General features: G+C 29.8%; 1 protein-coding gene across 1 annotated transcript; it reads left to right on the forward strand.

The window, feature by feature from the left end:
• The first annotated feature begins 531 nt into the window (after positions 1-531).
• LOC119674387 (protein ALP1-like) lies at positions 532-1751 on the forward strand. Its single transcript, XM_038085524.1, has 2 exons — positions 532-567; positions 624-1751. Exons 1-2 carry the CDS (start codon positions 532-534, stop codon positions 1749-1751), a joined length of 1164 nt encoding a protein of 387 aa, XP_037941452.1.
• Positions 1752-16253: the final 14502 nt, after the last annotated feature.

Consider the following 16253-nt stretch of genomic DNA (forward strand, 5'->3'; position numbering starts at 1 on the left):
ATCGAACCAACGCCTGCTGGAGAAATTCTATTCTTCAACGCCAAGCGTTAGCTCACTTGCCCATTTAGCCATTTTTATTCGGGTGCCTAAAAACATTCTTAAGCAACTATGGTTAAAATATAATGTGGTGAAGTGGTATAGTGGTATAAATATGGTGAATATTAACAAACCAAACCAAAAATTATTAAAGCTAATAACAAAGTAATATATACACTACGTTTACGCGAGTCTTAAAATCACTTTTAAAACTGATTTTAAAATTTGTTCTTAGAGCGTTTACGCACAAGAATTAAAAGCACTTTTAAGGTAACTGTCAATCAATCAGCTGTTTAACAGCAAACATAAATGTTGATTTTAAACATTTTAAAAATGAATATGGTAAAATTACAAATTGTTTTACTTTTATTGCAAAAAAAAGATATTATAACCAAAATTGTAGAAAATAATAATAAAGCAACAATGCTGATTTTAAAATCATTCCGTAAAAAATTTACAAAATTACGAGAAATGCGATTGCAGCTCTTTAATAAAATGGCAATACGTTCCGCTAATGAGGCTTTAATGAATGTAAATGTTTTTATAAAGTTTTTCATAAAATATTTAGAATGCATTTTTGTTTTTAGCTTCCACCACGAATAAGAACTTTTAACAAAAGGAAGAGAAGTTCGGAGTGGTGGGATGTTGAAGTTCTGCAGTTCTATGACGATGAACAATGGATTGCTGATTTTCGAATGAATCGACAAATATTTTTCAGGCTTGTAGATTTGCTTAAGGATAAAATGGCACCAGCAGAAAATACTTTCGTTGAAGGGTTGTCTGTTGAAAAGAAAATAGCTATTGCAGTTTACAAACTTGCCTCTTGTGCTGAATACCGTGTAATTGCAAAGGGATTTGGAGTATCAAAAAGTACTGTTTGCTTATGTGTTCACAGTTTCTGTAAAGTTTTAATTGAAAATCAAGTCGGCAAAATATTATCCTGGCCAAATGCATTAGAATGTGAACGCATAGCCTCGAGATTTGAACAAAAATTTAAACTGTCAAATATTATTGGTGTTATAGACGGCACTCATGTGCCAATTAAACCCCCAAAAGACGGTGCTGCAGACTTTCGTAACAGAAAGGGTTATAGTTCCATTGCAGTGCAAGCTATTGTGGATGATCAATATTTATTTAAAAATATCACAGCACAAAATCCTGGCTGTGCACACGATGCATCAGTGCTTAGGGGCAGTTCTCTATACAAAAACCATAATACATTAATTCCTGAAAGCCATAGTGAAATCGACGGAATTTACAACGCCTCAAATGAAGCTATGCTTTTTAAACTTCCTTATTATATTATTGGTGATGCAGCTTATCCGCTTTGTAACTGGATTATGAAAAATTATAGGGACGAGTTAACTGTTGAAGAGACATCCTTCAACTTATATTTGAATCAAGCACGAATTGTTGTGGAGCAAGCATTTGGTCGCTTGAAAGGAAGATGGAGAATACTTTATAAGAAGAGCGACCTAGATGTTTACAATATGCCGCATGTGATAATAGCGTGCGGAATTCTTCACAATTTTGTGGAGATATCTAAACAACGTTATAATTCCTCATGGGATGTAGAAAGAATCCACGGTGAAAGTGAATATCCCCAACCTGAACAGATGTACAATCGACAAAATTCGTCGTCCGGACATCTTATGCGAGATCATATATGCGCGCACTTGGCGAGAAAATATCCACTTCTACATAGAAGCAATTAAAAAAATAATGTAGAAAAAACCAATTTTTAATTAATTAATTTATACGTTTATTTATAACTAACAATATAATATATATAATATAATATATTTATAACAATTTATGTTTAATAATAAATTTAAATAATTGAAAATAATAAATTTAATATTAAATTGAAATATTTTTTCAATTTTTAGAGAATAAAAAATAAAAAGATTTTCAAATATAGAATAAAAAATAAATAATTTTAATTAATTTAAATTCTGCGATGCAATTAGACCTCTGATAGCACTTTCAATTGTCTCATTGCTACTACGCACCAAATTTTCATTGTGCTTACGCTGCTCTTCCAGCATTTTCGTTTCCCATTCACGCTGTTTTTCCGCTTCCTCGCTAAAGAATTTTTCTTGGCGGCTAATCATAATTTTGCATTCGCGAGACCAACTTTCATGAAAGCTGGACAATGCCTTTGCGTAACTTCCTCTGCCCTTCGATCGATCTAGTCGAATTTGCGTTGTGGTGGTATTTGATGAAGTTGACGTCGAAGGCAAGTCATCTATTCCTAACTCCCAATTCGTTTCATCTACGTTATTCTGCGAGTTCGAAAATGCGGATGTCGAAGGCAAATCAAAGTCTGAATTGTGCTCATCTGTGTTGTCATTCAAATATTCTTCATTCCATTCGCCTACAATTAAAGAAATTAAAGTTCGGTAACAATATATTTACTTCTATGATAAATTACCATTTAAGTGTTCAATATCAAGAGTATCGCACCCGTTATTTTCAAGAATTGATGATGGTCTTGAGTCAAGGATTTCGCACATCAATGGATGGTATTCCATGCAACTGTTACCACTACAATTGTTATGTTTTTTTATTTCAGAGTATTGTCTCTTTAATACCTGCCACTTTTGTTTAATTTGCTGTACACTTCTGTACCAGCCACTGATTTCCAGTTCTTGGCGAACAATTTCATAAATTGTGTCCTTTCTATATTTTTTGCCGTCTAACAATTTAATTATTTGTTTTTCTGCAAATATTTTAATTAAACATTCTTCCTCCTCTTTCATCCAATTTTTTCTTTTCATTTCCCTTTTCTCCATATTTTTAGTTATTTGGTTAGTGTTATTTGTAATAAAATTCAAATTATTTGTACCTATTTACTGTTAACAGCTGACAATTCAAACCTTAAACTGCTTTTAAGGTGTTTACGCAAAGCGTAAAAGTGACATTTCTTACTAAAAGTGATGTTAAACTACTTTTAGTAAGCTAAAAGTGCTTTTAAGCAAAATTCAATTTAGGGTGTTTACGCGATCTTAAAATCGATTTTAAGAGCCTTAAAACAACTTTTAAGGCTCGCGTAAACGTAGTGATATATGCATATTTATTACATAAAAACTATAAAATTTGATATAACCAATAAAACACATAATTAATTATAAGTATATAATGTTAAATTAATTATTTTATTTATAATTATTAAATCATTTACTACAAAATAAATTATTTTGTAAATAATAAATAAAAAATAATTATTAATAAAAATTTTATTTTTACAATTATTTTTAAGAATATGTTTATTATTGTTTTATGTTTTTTCAATAATTAATTTAAATTTTTAAAATGGTTTTTTAATTTATTAAAATAACAAATTATTAATTATAAATTATTATTTGTTTTTATAATCATCATATTAATATTTATTTTCTCCTTTATTTGTTAAGAGAATCTCTATGTAAAATAATGAATTTAGTAGTACATTTTTTTTTAATAATTCTTTAAAAAACTTATATGGGCAATTAATTATTAAGTATATTATTTTACAATATGTTAAATATATATAACAATTCACAAAAACTTTGAAACTCAAGAAAATATATTCCAATACCTTGTAACTATATATAGAAAATATATTTATAATCGAACCTATGTATTTAGTGATTTTCGCCTATTTGTCTGTCTGTAGTTGGAGATATCCGCCTGTATGTTTGTTCTCGTAAAATAATTGTTCAGTTTTAAGGTGCTACAAAGAAATGGTAGCGTAGCAGCAGAGTGAAGAAGAAGAATTAAGTCAGTAAAAATCTGGCACATTGGGAAATACGGGCTTCCTCTAGAATTTGTTTAAATCAAAGTGATTAGAAATTAATATACTAAAGGTAAATATTATTATTAGAAGCAATAGTATATAAGTGGGCTGGTTTGTTTTAAACTGGTCGTAGAAATTTTTAACTACTTGGGTCTACCAAGTCTACCTATCAGAGGGTAAGAAGTTATAAAATTATTATTATAAAAGAAAGAAATTATTTTTAATCAGAACAATGCTTTCTTTCATTCAGTTAAAAAAAATTATCAAGAGTAAAATGTTTCTTATAGACACTCAAATCTTCAACAGTTTTATATCTGAATGAGGTTTGTTACCTCTACTCTGCTTGCGTAAATCAATATAGATTTACTCAACCAGAGTCTACGGAGAATCTGTTTCCCTCCGGGGAAGAGTTTTTCTTCGCTGTCCATATATACATAATCTAACAGCACGCTATCTATCGATGAATTGAAGACCCCATATAATTCCAAATTCTGGTACTTACAAATTCACCTACTCTACACCTAAGATTTAAATTGAAAACACTTCAAAATATATGTAAATTCTCTCATGGAATTAGTATTAACTATCAGTTGGTATGCTACTGTGTTAGAATGTTAACTTTATAGAAAGTAATTATATATTTATATAAGAAATTAAAATTAAATTAATATTAAATTAAAAAATTTTATAATATATCTGTCGTCAAAAACGTCCGTGTGAATTAGAATTAAATCTATTGGTTCCTTTACAGAAGCAAAAGTTTAAATTGTTAAAATAAGTAGTCTTTTGTTAGATTTAGCGGTCTTTGACTTCTTGCTCTATTGCACACCTCGAGAAATTCTTTCATGGAAAACTCTTTAAATTCAACTAAGTCATAATAACTGCTGTAGTAACGTATTTTGCTGACCTTCTTGAAAACCTCCTCAGAGACGGTGTCAATAAATTGTAAGATCATTGGAATAATCATTTTAAAATTGAGAGAGATTATAAGGCAAGATAAAGTAACTCTTGCCATAAAACTTTTTGAAAAGTTTGACTTTTGAGTACCAATTACAAATCCTTTTTTTTCAATCCGTTCTGCGAATATGTTAATATCTCATAATGGATTGAAATGAGTTATTAAGATTTGCTAAGCTTCTGGAATGCCAGAATATCTTATATTGGAAGTTGAAATCAGGATTTTTTAAAGCTTCCTGAAAAACACTACAGATATCGGATTGGCCAAACGAAAGATCGTTGAAATAAGTTCATTCAAATTGTGGGAGAGTATATTTAAAAAATTTATTTATTTATTTTAAAGTTAACTAAGAATTAGGAACTGGGCTGCTAGATCTTTGAATAATAAAATCATTTTCACAACTTAAAAGCCGATTTTTCCATTTCATTTTCCATTCGATATATTGAATTGTGTTATTCAAATTGATTAAAAAATATGTAAGTTTTCGGAATTAATCTATTGTTAATGCTATTTTCCATTTCTGTCTATATATTTCTTGGTTTTTTTTTAGGATACTTTAAAACTTTTATGGATTTTCAGATCACCCAATATATCATCCTTATCTTATCCTCCCTATAGTATTGTTCTTGCACTTTTACTCGTGCTACGAATCTTGTGTTTAAAATTTTTCATTTTCCATCTTTTAAAGAAAACATATATATATATATATATATTGTTTATATACTTTATTTAACTTATAGATAAAAATTTATTAATTTTAATTGCTTGTTATGACACTCAACTCAGATTTTCCTTTAACTCGGAATTAAGAAATATATATTGTTGTTTAATGAATAGTTCATTCAATTAAAATTATCTTTAATTAACTAATTTCGAAATCTTATATGCATTTCTGAACCACAACACAAATAAATAGAAAAGTAAGAGAGAATGTCTAAACCGTAAAACCAAGTTGTTAACCTTCAGAAGATCGTTTCGAACGCGATGAACAAAAGTTCAACTTGTTCGCTTGTGACATTTTGTGGTGGCACGTTGGATGTGCGGATTGCACGAAGATGCAACTTTTTGCGGTTTGCTTAACAAAAACATGCCACAGAGTTATTTAAACAATCAACAGTACATAAACATGTGCCTCAGCATATTTCAACTAATAACAATGATGAGTGGAACCTCTGAAAAAATACGTGCTTACATTGTCCATTATTTTGTATACAATCATTTTGAGGCCCAAAAACAGACATTAAAAAATATCTGGAAAACAAATTAGAAAAGGTAAACAAAAAAATTGTCACAATAATTTCTGCAGATAAAATATAATAAAGTGCAGTTTTTAAAACAAATAATAATTTTTCATATAAATGCAGTTCAGTTGCGGTTCGCGATACCAGGGTGTTGAGAACCGCATTTGAGATGAACAATATCTGAACTTCTAACTCCGAAGACGGGAAGTAATTTGTTGTAGTTTACTACTTCTCTAATAATATATTCCCATAGATATATAAAATATATCTAAAACGCTTTTTGAGAATATGGTATACTGGACTACAAGTAACGCAGAGCTATGCCATAAAATATATCAGACAATAGGGACATAAAAAGGGGCACAAACCAGACTGTAAACTCGAATTTATGTAATGTCCCCTCACAGGTAACATTGAATAGATTCAAATGAGAGACACAATAGGGTACTAAGCCAAGTGACTCAATAGCGATAGGGTGCTGGAGTATGTGAAGCAAATCATATAGAGTAGTTTGTGATGTGATTGACCTCACTCATCTCCATTAATAACAATTAAAACGCAATAAAATAATAATGCGATATACCTATTGGGAAGATATATTGACAGAACGCTAATGCCAAAACTGATTATCAAAATTTGGAACCAGTTGTTGAAGACACTCAAAATATTAAATAAGTAGTAAAAACATTAATTGATGCAAACTGGCTGGTAACAACTCATGGCTATTGCTAAGAGTTTAAATTAATCGAATTCGACTATTAATGATTAAAAACCTTGGTTGAAACCCAAAACACGAAATATGGGTTCTTCATGTTTTTGTAGATAGAAACTTCTACATTTTTTGATTTGCCTCTCACACCAAAAGAGAATGATGCATTTTTAAAACGCAACATCACTGCAGACGAGATATGAGCTGCTCACAGAATTGTCAAATGGAACATAGTATGGATTATTGAAAGATGGACTATTACAGGAGTTATAGGAGAAGGAAGAGAAAAGTTTTTAATATAGGAAGATGCAGATATTTAATTATAATCTTTCACTTCACTTAATAAGAAGTATATTAACAAAATACATATCCAATTCTGTTTATTTGAATACGCTACTGTTATCGCTGTATGATGATCGATGCTAAAATTAGAAAATCACTGCCAAAAGAATTTCAATCGTGCTCAGCATTCGATCGCAACAAGTTAAACTTTACGATATGCTAAGCCGTAAATGCCAACTGTCACTTCATCTCGGCGTTCGACTAGTCATGAGCACAGAAATCCTAAGGTTGGTAAAACACGCTCTCGTTCACCATTGCAGCACATTTCCATTGAATTTTTCTAACTTATGGGTGTAGTTAAGTTCCAAGCAAGTTTAGTTCCTTAACTTAATTTATTTAATATTCCATGCAATGTGACTCGATATATACAGCAAGTGAAAATGCCAAGCATTTCGCACTGCTGTGCAAACGCTCTTGGGAGTCTTGGAAGTCATTTAATTGATATTTCAGAGACAGCTTGATATTATTTTTTTTGTTTTTATTTTTATTATTCCTATTAAAAAAAATGTCAGAAGTCAATGTAATTGTGTTCCAGTATTTGAAATTATTATGATTTACCATGAAAAACACATTATGGCTTAGTTGAGAAACAAAAAACTAATTGTGGCTTATCTGTGCCGGTAAAGTTGCTTAAGTTGCATTTTCAGGTTATAGAAACTATTAATATAGTAATTGTTATTAAATGAGTTGCACTATAAAACCGCTCTAAAGCAGTTTTTGGTAACTCAAACTCAATCAAGTGACTTAAGCATAAAAATTATTATTTTATAATTAAGCAATAATATATTTGAGTTATTTTTATCACCTTAAACTTACATATTAAACGACGGAGTAATCTTAATAAGATATGTAAAACTCAAATGCATTAATATGGATTATATTTTAAAGAGAGACTTAAATTCATTGACATTGAAATTATAGTTTAAAAGAATGGATAGAAGGTAATAAATAACACGATAGAAAATCATAATGTGAAGACCCATATTATTAACTAATGCACTTCAATTGATGCTGTAATGAAGCGCAGCGTTTTCCTTGCCGATCTGGTTGTGTGCAAAGCTTTACTTAAAAGAGCAAGCACTCCCATCTTTTTATGAACGCAAGGATTTTACTCCGCTTTTACTAAGCCCACCCCTTGTAATGCATTTTTAAGGTGATATATTAAAGTGCATTTAAAGCACTTCGAGCATACCAAAATCGAAATGCATACTTATAATGACATGGTAATGTAAAAGAACATATTCACTAGTTCTATAGAGTATATTGTACGGCTCAGCTCATGCACAGCGGCGACTCAACACTTTTGGGAACCCTTTTCTTGAGAATCTTGAGCAACTTTACCACTGAATAGCATCTTAAGCTTTGTCAAAGGTTCTAGCTGGTATTAAACACCGAGTTTTTCCCATCTACCGTAGCACAATGGGCCAATAGGCCTAAGTAAATCTTCGATATAACATATAGAGCATATTGACAGCGTATGTTCAACTGATGGTTATTCAGTTTAATGATCTCCCCAATTTGCATTATTTTGCTGAGAAACATCTTTTATATAGAGAATATTTACTATAGAATTTAATTTTTTTAATTTAGGTTTATTAAAATGTATTGATTTAATAAATATTTTTATGTTATGTAGTGAACTCTTCAACTTAAAATTTACGCTTTTCATTGAAGGTGGCATGCTATTCACTTTTTTTATGTGATTGAACATTAATTCATGTGGGGCTTGGTACAGGAAGACTTTTAGGAAACCAAATAGCAATATTGCTTAACGATCACTAAGGTAGAATTCGCAAATTTCTAGGCGCCCTGGTGCGTCAGCCATGTCTTTAAGAAGAAAAGTGAAATGCGATTTAAGAGATATTAATTATTCATGGAATAACATCCGTGGTAATAAAACGCAATATGAGTCCAATTTGAGAATAATCTTTTAATCCTCTTCCTTCTTTTCAACTTTAAAATTAATTAATTTTATTTTTTAAAGCTCCTATCAATAATTAAATGTAAATATCAATATTTTTCACATAGAAAAATATATTATTCTGCAGAACATATTTTTTCAGAAATTTCAAATATGGAAATCCAACAAAAAACAATCTATCTATTATTATTCATTCCACATAACGATAGAAATTCCAATTGATCGATAAAATATTTAGTGTAATTTATAAGGTATTCGGTGTGTGATGTTTCTCATGTCTCCTTCAATTCTAGTTCTAGCGGTTCTTAGCGGAATTTTTTCTTGTAAACTTAAAGTTCTAAAAACGTTACTGATTATCTTCGAACTATTATTGAATACTATAGTATTCAATTTGGGTCATATGTGATTCCCATACTAATCAGCATAAATAAAAATTTGTTGTAAAAAGTAATGTCTGTTATTTAAAATTAATTTGACATTTGAAAGGTTGAAATTAGCTATTAAGAAAAATTAGTTACAGATATTTTGTTAAATATTATTACTAATATGTAAAGACTGTTAATAATTTATGACAAAAATTTTATAAAAAGTTCAGCAACTAAGTAAGTTTATTTGTGTGTATATACTCTATTACGAAATAAAGTTTTTGACATGCCTGGTTTTAACACTTTTGTAGATAACAATTATCTTTGTTTCATTGTTTAGAAAATACTATATATTTAATTTAATTATTTGTTTATGTAAGAAATAATATTTTTAGGGTTTTTTCCAAGACTTCTCACAATACTTTTTTAAATATATTTTTATTTGTTTTAACGTATTTTTGTATACAATTATTATCAATGTGATAAGGATTAGTCGTCCTTAGATGATTCTAGTCATTTCAAAATAAAATAAACTAAATAAAATATTTCATAATTTGTTTATCATATAGTATAAAAGGATATGCTGTATACATCTCGCGTTGATACTAACTTCCAGTGCATTCTAGGAACAGAAAACATATTCTTAGGATGAGACCCATTCAAATTGTTCAGTTTTTCTTAGTAACAGCTTCAGTGCTGTTGCCCTTTTAGGGAATATAGTTGCAAACCTATTGAAATAGTTGTTCTTTCAAGTGAATATTTCCATTTCTCTTACATACTTAGATCGTGGCATTTCTACGACTGTTTTTAAGTAGTTTGTAGTTGGTTTAGTACATTTTGTTTTGACCCATTCTATGTCGAAGATGTTAAATATCTTCTTTTGCAAAGGCACATTTTTCTCTTTGACAATGTAGGCTATATATGCTTTGTCTTTTTAGCTTAGCTAAATATTGTTTATTGTAATTGCCAGTATTTCTCTACATGCACATTGTATCACCGGTATCTTAGTAGAAATTATGTCATTTAGCGTTTAAAATATGCCTGGTACAATGATGACTCAAAAATCATAGGTTTTCATCCTGTTATAATTTAAATGGCATGTTGAGACCAATTCATTTTCCAACTGAATGCAACATATTAAAAAATTCAACGTCTGCAAGTTTTTGAAATTCCTTTATTAACGGAATTGAATATCTATTACTTTCAATATATAGTAATATATTTTAAATAAATATATTAAGTTTTTGTATTTTTAACTTCACCACCAATGCATATAGTACCATAAGGGCTTTTTTATTGCAACAAATAGTGCCCCTAATAAAACCATTTAATAGATTTATGGATACAGGACGCTATATTTCTTTACATACTTTAACATAAGATATGCTATATAATTAATGCATGATGATATATAATATTACATGATGTTATGATAGTATAACATGATGACATGTTTAATCAAATACCCGAATGATATCATTTATTGTTGATCAATCCTCAGAAGTATAGTACATTAAGTTTTAAAAATGTAATGTAGCGCCAGCATATTCAAAACTTTGTCACAAAAAAATCAAAAAGAATGGTATATGAATATGCTCAAAAATTTTGTTGTTATTTGGATTTTATTGTTTGTTAACAACTCCTTAAATAATAGACCTTTTTCAAAAATTTTTTGTTATGTTGGTGCACCCTTTCTTGACATATGGTGCAAATTTGAGCGCCATCTGTCAATTAGTTTGTTTACAGCAGCTGTTAATGTGAGACTACCTCAAGTGCATTTAGCAATTTTTACTATGGAAAATTCTTGTTGTACGCGATTTTTTGACCAAACATGGCACCACTGTCATCGTTCAGGCACCATATTCGCCAGATCTGGATCCATGAGATTTTTTCCTGTTCCCGAAACTCAAACTGCCCCTACGTGGTAAGCGTTTTAAGTCGATACAATCGGTAAAAGAGAATTCGCTGAAGGAACTAAAAGCCATACCCTCACGGGCCTACGAAAAGTGTATGGCAGATTGGGTTAAGCGTTGGCATATGTGTATCGCTTCAGAAGGAGCATATTTTGTGTGTTTTATTTACAAAATCCGAGTACTTTTTGAGCAGAAGGTATATGAATGCTAATTTTGCATATAACTTAATTTATTAATTAATATAACTAAATATTACTAATTAAATTAGTAAACATTACTAATTAAGAAATTTGTATAAACACATGTCACAATTCTATTCACTGACTTTACGGTCTTAAATTAGAACTACGACGGTTCATAATCATTAGTAGACAGCACAGATAAGAAAAGCTTTAACCTCTTCCGTAAAATGGCACTCGACAAAAACAATTGTAGGTGTTTTAATCAGCTTAACGAGTTTTAAATGCTAAAAAGCGTATTTCTCATTTACTTAATAATAATTATTTTTGTGACAATAAAACCATTAAATTATGTTTTTGCTTTTGTTTTCATAATATTTTTAGATCTTAACACATTTTCAAGTAAAATAAACTTAAACTCATACGCAGTTCTGGTTTAAGTTATTACATCAACCGTGTCAACTATTGTGACAATCGTAGTCAACGGCCTTCCAACCGCTACCGCGATTGCTAAATTATTCCCAATTAATTTTTGCAATTTTTTAAATTACTTTTTAATTGAATATTCATGTGATTTTAAATTATTTATCTAGAATTATTTGCTCAGAATTTCGCTTTAGGCAAATCGTTCTAGTTTTGTAGGTGACCATAGTCTCAGTTGCCTTTCTCACGCGTATCCGTCCGTATGATTACACTCGTTAATATTATTAGTTATTTCCTTTGGTAACATATCTTAACGACTGAGATGATGTCACATGTTGAAATTTATGTGATGTCTTTTTGCTTTTCTTTGAATAAATTATTTTTAATAATATTTGTGTGGGCATAATTTCTACGTTATTTAGCCCAAGAGCGTGATAAGAATATAAAATGTAACTTGATTTTGTTCACAAAAATTTCTTTAGCCAATTTTTTATAAATTTGTGAGATAATCAAGAGAAAACGTTATATGTTATTTTGTAAAATTGTTTTTATTTTTAATTTATGTTGATAAATTTGTAGTTTCAATAATTCAAATTCCCGGTTTTATATAGATAGATATAGCATTGAAGAAATTGATCTACTTCGTTACCAAATGTTGTCTTTAAGTATTTTAAACTTTTAGCTTACAACAAATTTGTTTCAATTTATATGAAATCCAAACCCTTTTACCTATTCATCTACTTAAATCTAAAAAATGTACTACTATAATAGTAGCAGAATAAAATAATATGGTATGGTATTTAGGGGTATCGGGTTAGGCTAAGGTCGCTATGCACTGCGACCAGTTTGATCTATTGTGCAGCCCTTTGTATTTGAATATTTAGTAACTCGAGGAATTGAACCAGCTCATTCGGAGGGAATTTTAAAAGGTGTTCATCCTCTATTTGGTATGTAACTAAAATTTTGTTTCTTCTGTGGCCCAGTGCATCACAGTTGACGATCAGATGTTCCATAGACGACTCTTCCTCATCACAGCAGAATAAAAAAATAATTAATAAAATAAAAAATAAAATAATTAAAATAAAATAAATTAAACAAATTATTAATTATACTATAAGTCGATGGACGACAGTCGCTATTTTGCTAATATTTATTTATGTATATATTTATTTAAGATTTACATTAAGGAACTGTAAAAATAAAATTTTAAAATGAATAAATATTTAACATAAAAAAATAAAAAATAAATAAAAAATAAAAAAATACATACTAGCAGAATATCTACCAATACTTCACGAATAGATTAGACAGGCTAGCACTAAGTACTATGTAAACACCGCTGAATGCTTAACGAAACTAACTAGAGATATGATTAGAGAGATGTGATTAGCATTTAGGAATACAATTCTCATATTGATTTTTTCGGGTTCTGTGTTATTAGAAAACTATTCTTAGTCGGTAATGTTTATTTTCCGGTGAAATCAGAAACGCAATACCTTAATATTTCCTTTAATACAAGTAGCAAGTAGCGACCCGCTTGTTGTTATAAAACAATTATATGTCAAAAATTTTTGTTTCCCTGAAAATCTATATATTAACTTTAACGTATATTAGCTTTCAATTTCTTCTAAATTCATTAATTTTAAAATACTTAAAATTTTAAAAATAGCTTACTCTATATTTAACTGAAATCAAACTTTAAATCAGCGTCTATAGTGGCTAAACGTCTACACTGGATGACGAAATTATCCATATACATAACTTTCGGAATCATAAGAACCAAAACGATTAAGTAATGGGTTTTTGAGTTTCTTCAGGAATATTTCGAATATGTGATTGATTTCTTCATGAAAAAAAAGTATATTCGATACTTATAGTACATTTAAGTAGTACCAGTAGTACCATTCAAGTAGTACCAAATATACGACATTATTTGTATTATAATCGTTTTTCTATCATTTTTAGGATAGTTTTCTCACAAAATAATGTCACATTCGCTAGAAACGAAAACGAAGAAACTAAGAAACTTTATTTATTCTTACTCTTCTCCCGGATACAAAAAGCGCCTGTATTATTCGATAGACTGTAAATCATATGGCGCGTCAGTAATCCCCCCACAGACACAAAAATAAAAATGTTTGATACGTGTGTGTTGTTCATTCTGCTCTATGATTCTGGGACCTGTCTCATGACTGCTGAAAATAAAACCAAGCTACAAACGTTAATAAATCACTGTCTGTGAAATATACTACAGATATGTATGGTGGCCCAGAACGATAACAAACGAATGGTTATAGAGGCTCACAGGCCAAATAAATGTATATACAAAAGTGAAAATATGGATGGAGAGGGTATATATTACGTAAATCTTATGATGACAACACGGACATCGCGTTAACCTGAAACCTCTACTAGTGTGACGCAACGGTAGACCTAGAATGACCTGAAGGAAAGCAGTGTATCATAAAATTGGTAAATCGTTTAACGAATTAAGGCAAATAGCATGAAACAGAAACTTGTGGAAAACTTTTCTTAAGTCTTTAAGTTCCTAATGGAGTATGGAATAGTAATTCTTCTTAAAACTCTTAAGGGTATTACGGAATTTTATTAATTTTGTGATGTTAGAATTGAACTATGTTTCTGTAACTCTTTTTATATTTAAAAATATAATATTGTAAATTATTTTTAAATAAAATACAACGTTACAAGTAATTAATCAAAATTATTGTATAAAAATAAATACCACTCGTATGTACATAATGGGTACATACGATTTTATGTACTCATACAAAACAAATGCTTCATATTAAATATTAATTTTAAATTAAATAAAAACAAATATTTTGAAATAAAATTAAATATAAAATTATGTATGCAAATGAGTAAATTTTTACAGCTCACACTACCATGACGGAATCGGTTTATGCAACTCCATTCATTCCGCATCTGTGGTACCCGTATGAGCGCAATTAATTACGCAAAATATGCAAAAATTTCATAAACTTAAAATGTTGAAAATATGTGAACAAATACAATAATCCATACACCAGTCAATAATAATTATACTAAATTGTATTATAGAAATATGTAGATTTTTAAAGTAATTTATTGCAGGAAAACCAATTACTTTCAAATTTCAATAGATACGTAAGCGTGCCCACTTTCAGTCTTTATCGCTATTGTATTTACGAGTAATTAATGAATAATCAGAGCAACTCGAGTATGTTGAACATTTTAAATACAAATGTATCTACATATGAGATATTGCAATTGCAATTCTAATTAAGTGAACTAAAGTATTATTGGAAACTCTTTAATTCGCGATTATATATATTGGCTTATCTGAAATTGACTTGAATCTAATAAAGGGGGGTCTTTAGTTATTTAAATGCAATGTTATTTTTCAATTCATTATGTAAAACATTTCTCAACACCTGCATTTAATTAATTTACTATTGTTAAGAAATTAAATAGTTTTGTTCATTGCTTATTACTCTGTTTTTATTTTTTATATGAAAATAATTACTAATTAATTAATGTATGCTGTCTATAAGTGTGGAAGCCTTATTTTGTTATAAAAATTTAAACCTTTTTCGCCAATCAGCACAAAAAAATTTACAAATAAAATAAGTACAAATATTTTTAATAAAATATACAGTACTTTCTTTTAATTTACATATTTTGTATGTAGGTGGGTTGTCATTAGACTATGTAGAGAGAATAACACAGTGGTTTTATTACCTCCATGCCATAACTACTAGGCTAATGAAAGTGCGACTATAACATCCACGTAATACTCCTCGGTAACACGTTTCTCAGTAAGGTCATATCTCTGCTGAGGGTGTGGCTAGTATAGTCGGGCTAAGCGAGAAAACTCTACACAAATTCCCCAAATCTAAGGTGGAACAGCATATGCCGATGGATGCATGACTAGAGTGTGTCTAGTCACTAATATGCGAACTTACAGAATTTTAACAAGTGCTTCATTGCGTCACCGGGGCACTGGCTTGGAGGACCGACTTTCCCCTTTATTTTCCGTTTTTTATAGCAACAGCTACACGGGAGCACGCCTCTCAGTAAGGTCATGTGTCTGCTAAGGGTGTGGCTAGTAGCTAAGGGAGAAAACTATACACAAATCTCCCAAATCTAAGGTGGAACAGCATATGTCGATGAATGAATGACTAAAGTGTATCTAGTCACTAATATGCGAACTTAGGGCGCTCAGGCAAGGCCCCATTTTAACAAATGCTTTACTGCGTCATCGGGGTACTGGCATGGTGGACCGACTTTGCCCTTTACTTTACGTTTTTTATAGCGGGAGCATCTGTATATAGAGATTTATTTTCGAAAGGTTTTCAAAAACTAATTTAAAATTTAGCACATAAATT

This window comes from Teleopsis dalmanni, chromosome 2 (genome assembly GCF_002237135.1).
Source record: "Teleopsis dalmanni isolate 2A chromosome 2, ASM223713v2, whole genome shotgun sequence".
Taxonomy (NCBI): Eukaryota; Metazoa; Arthropoda; class Insecta; order Diptera; family Diopsidae; genus Teleopsis; species Teleopsis dalmanni.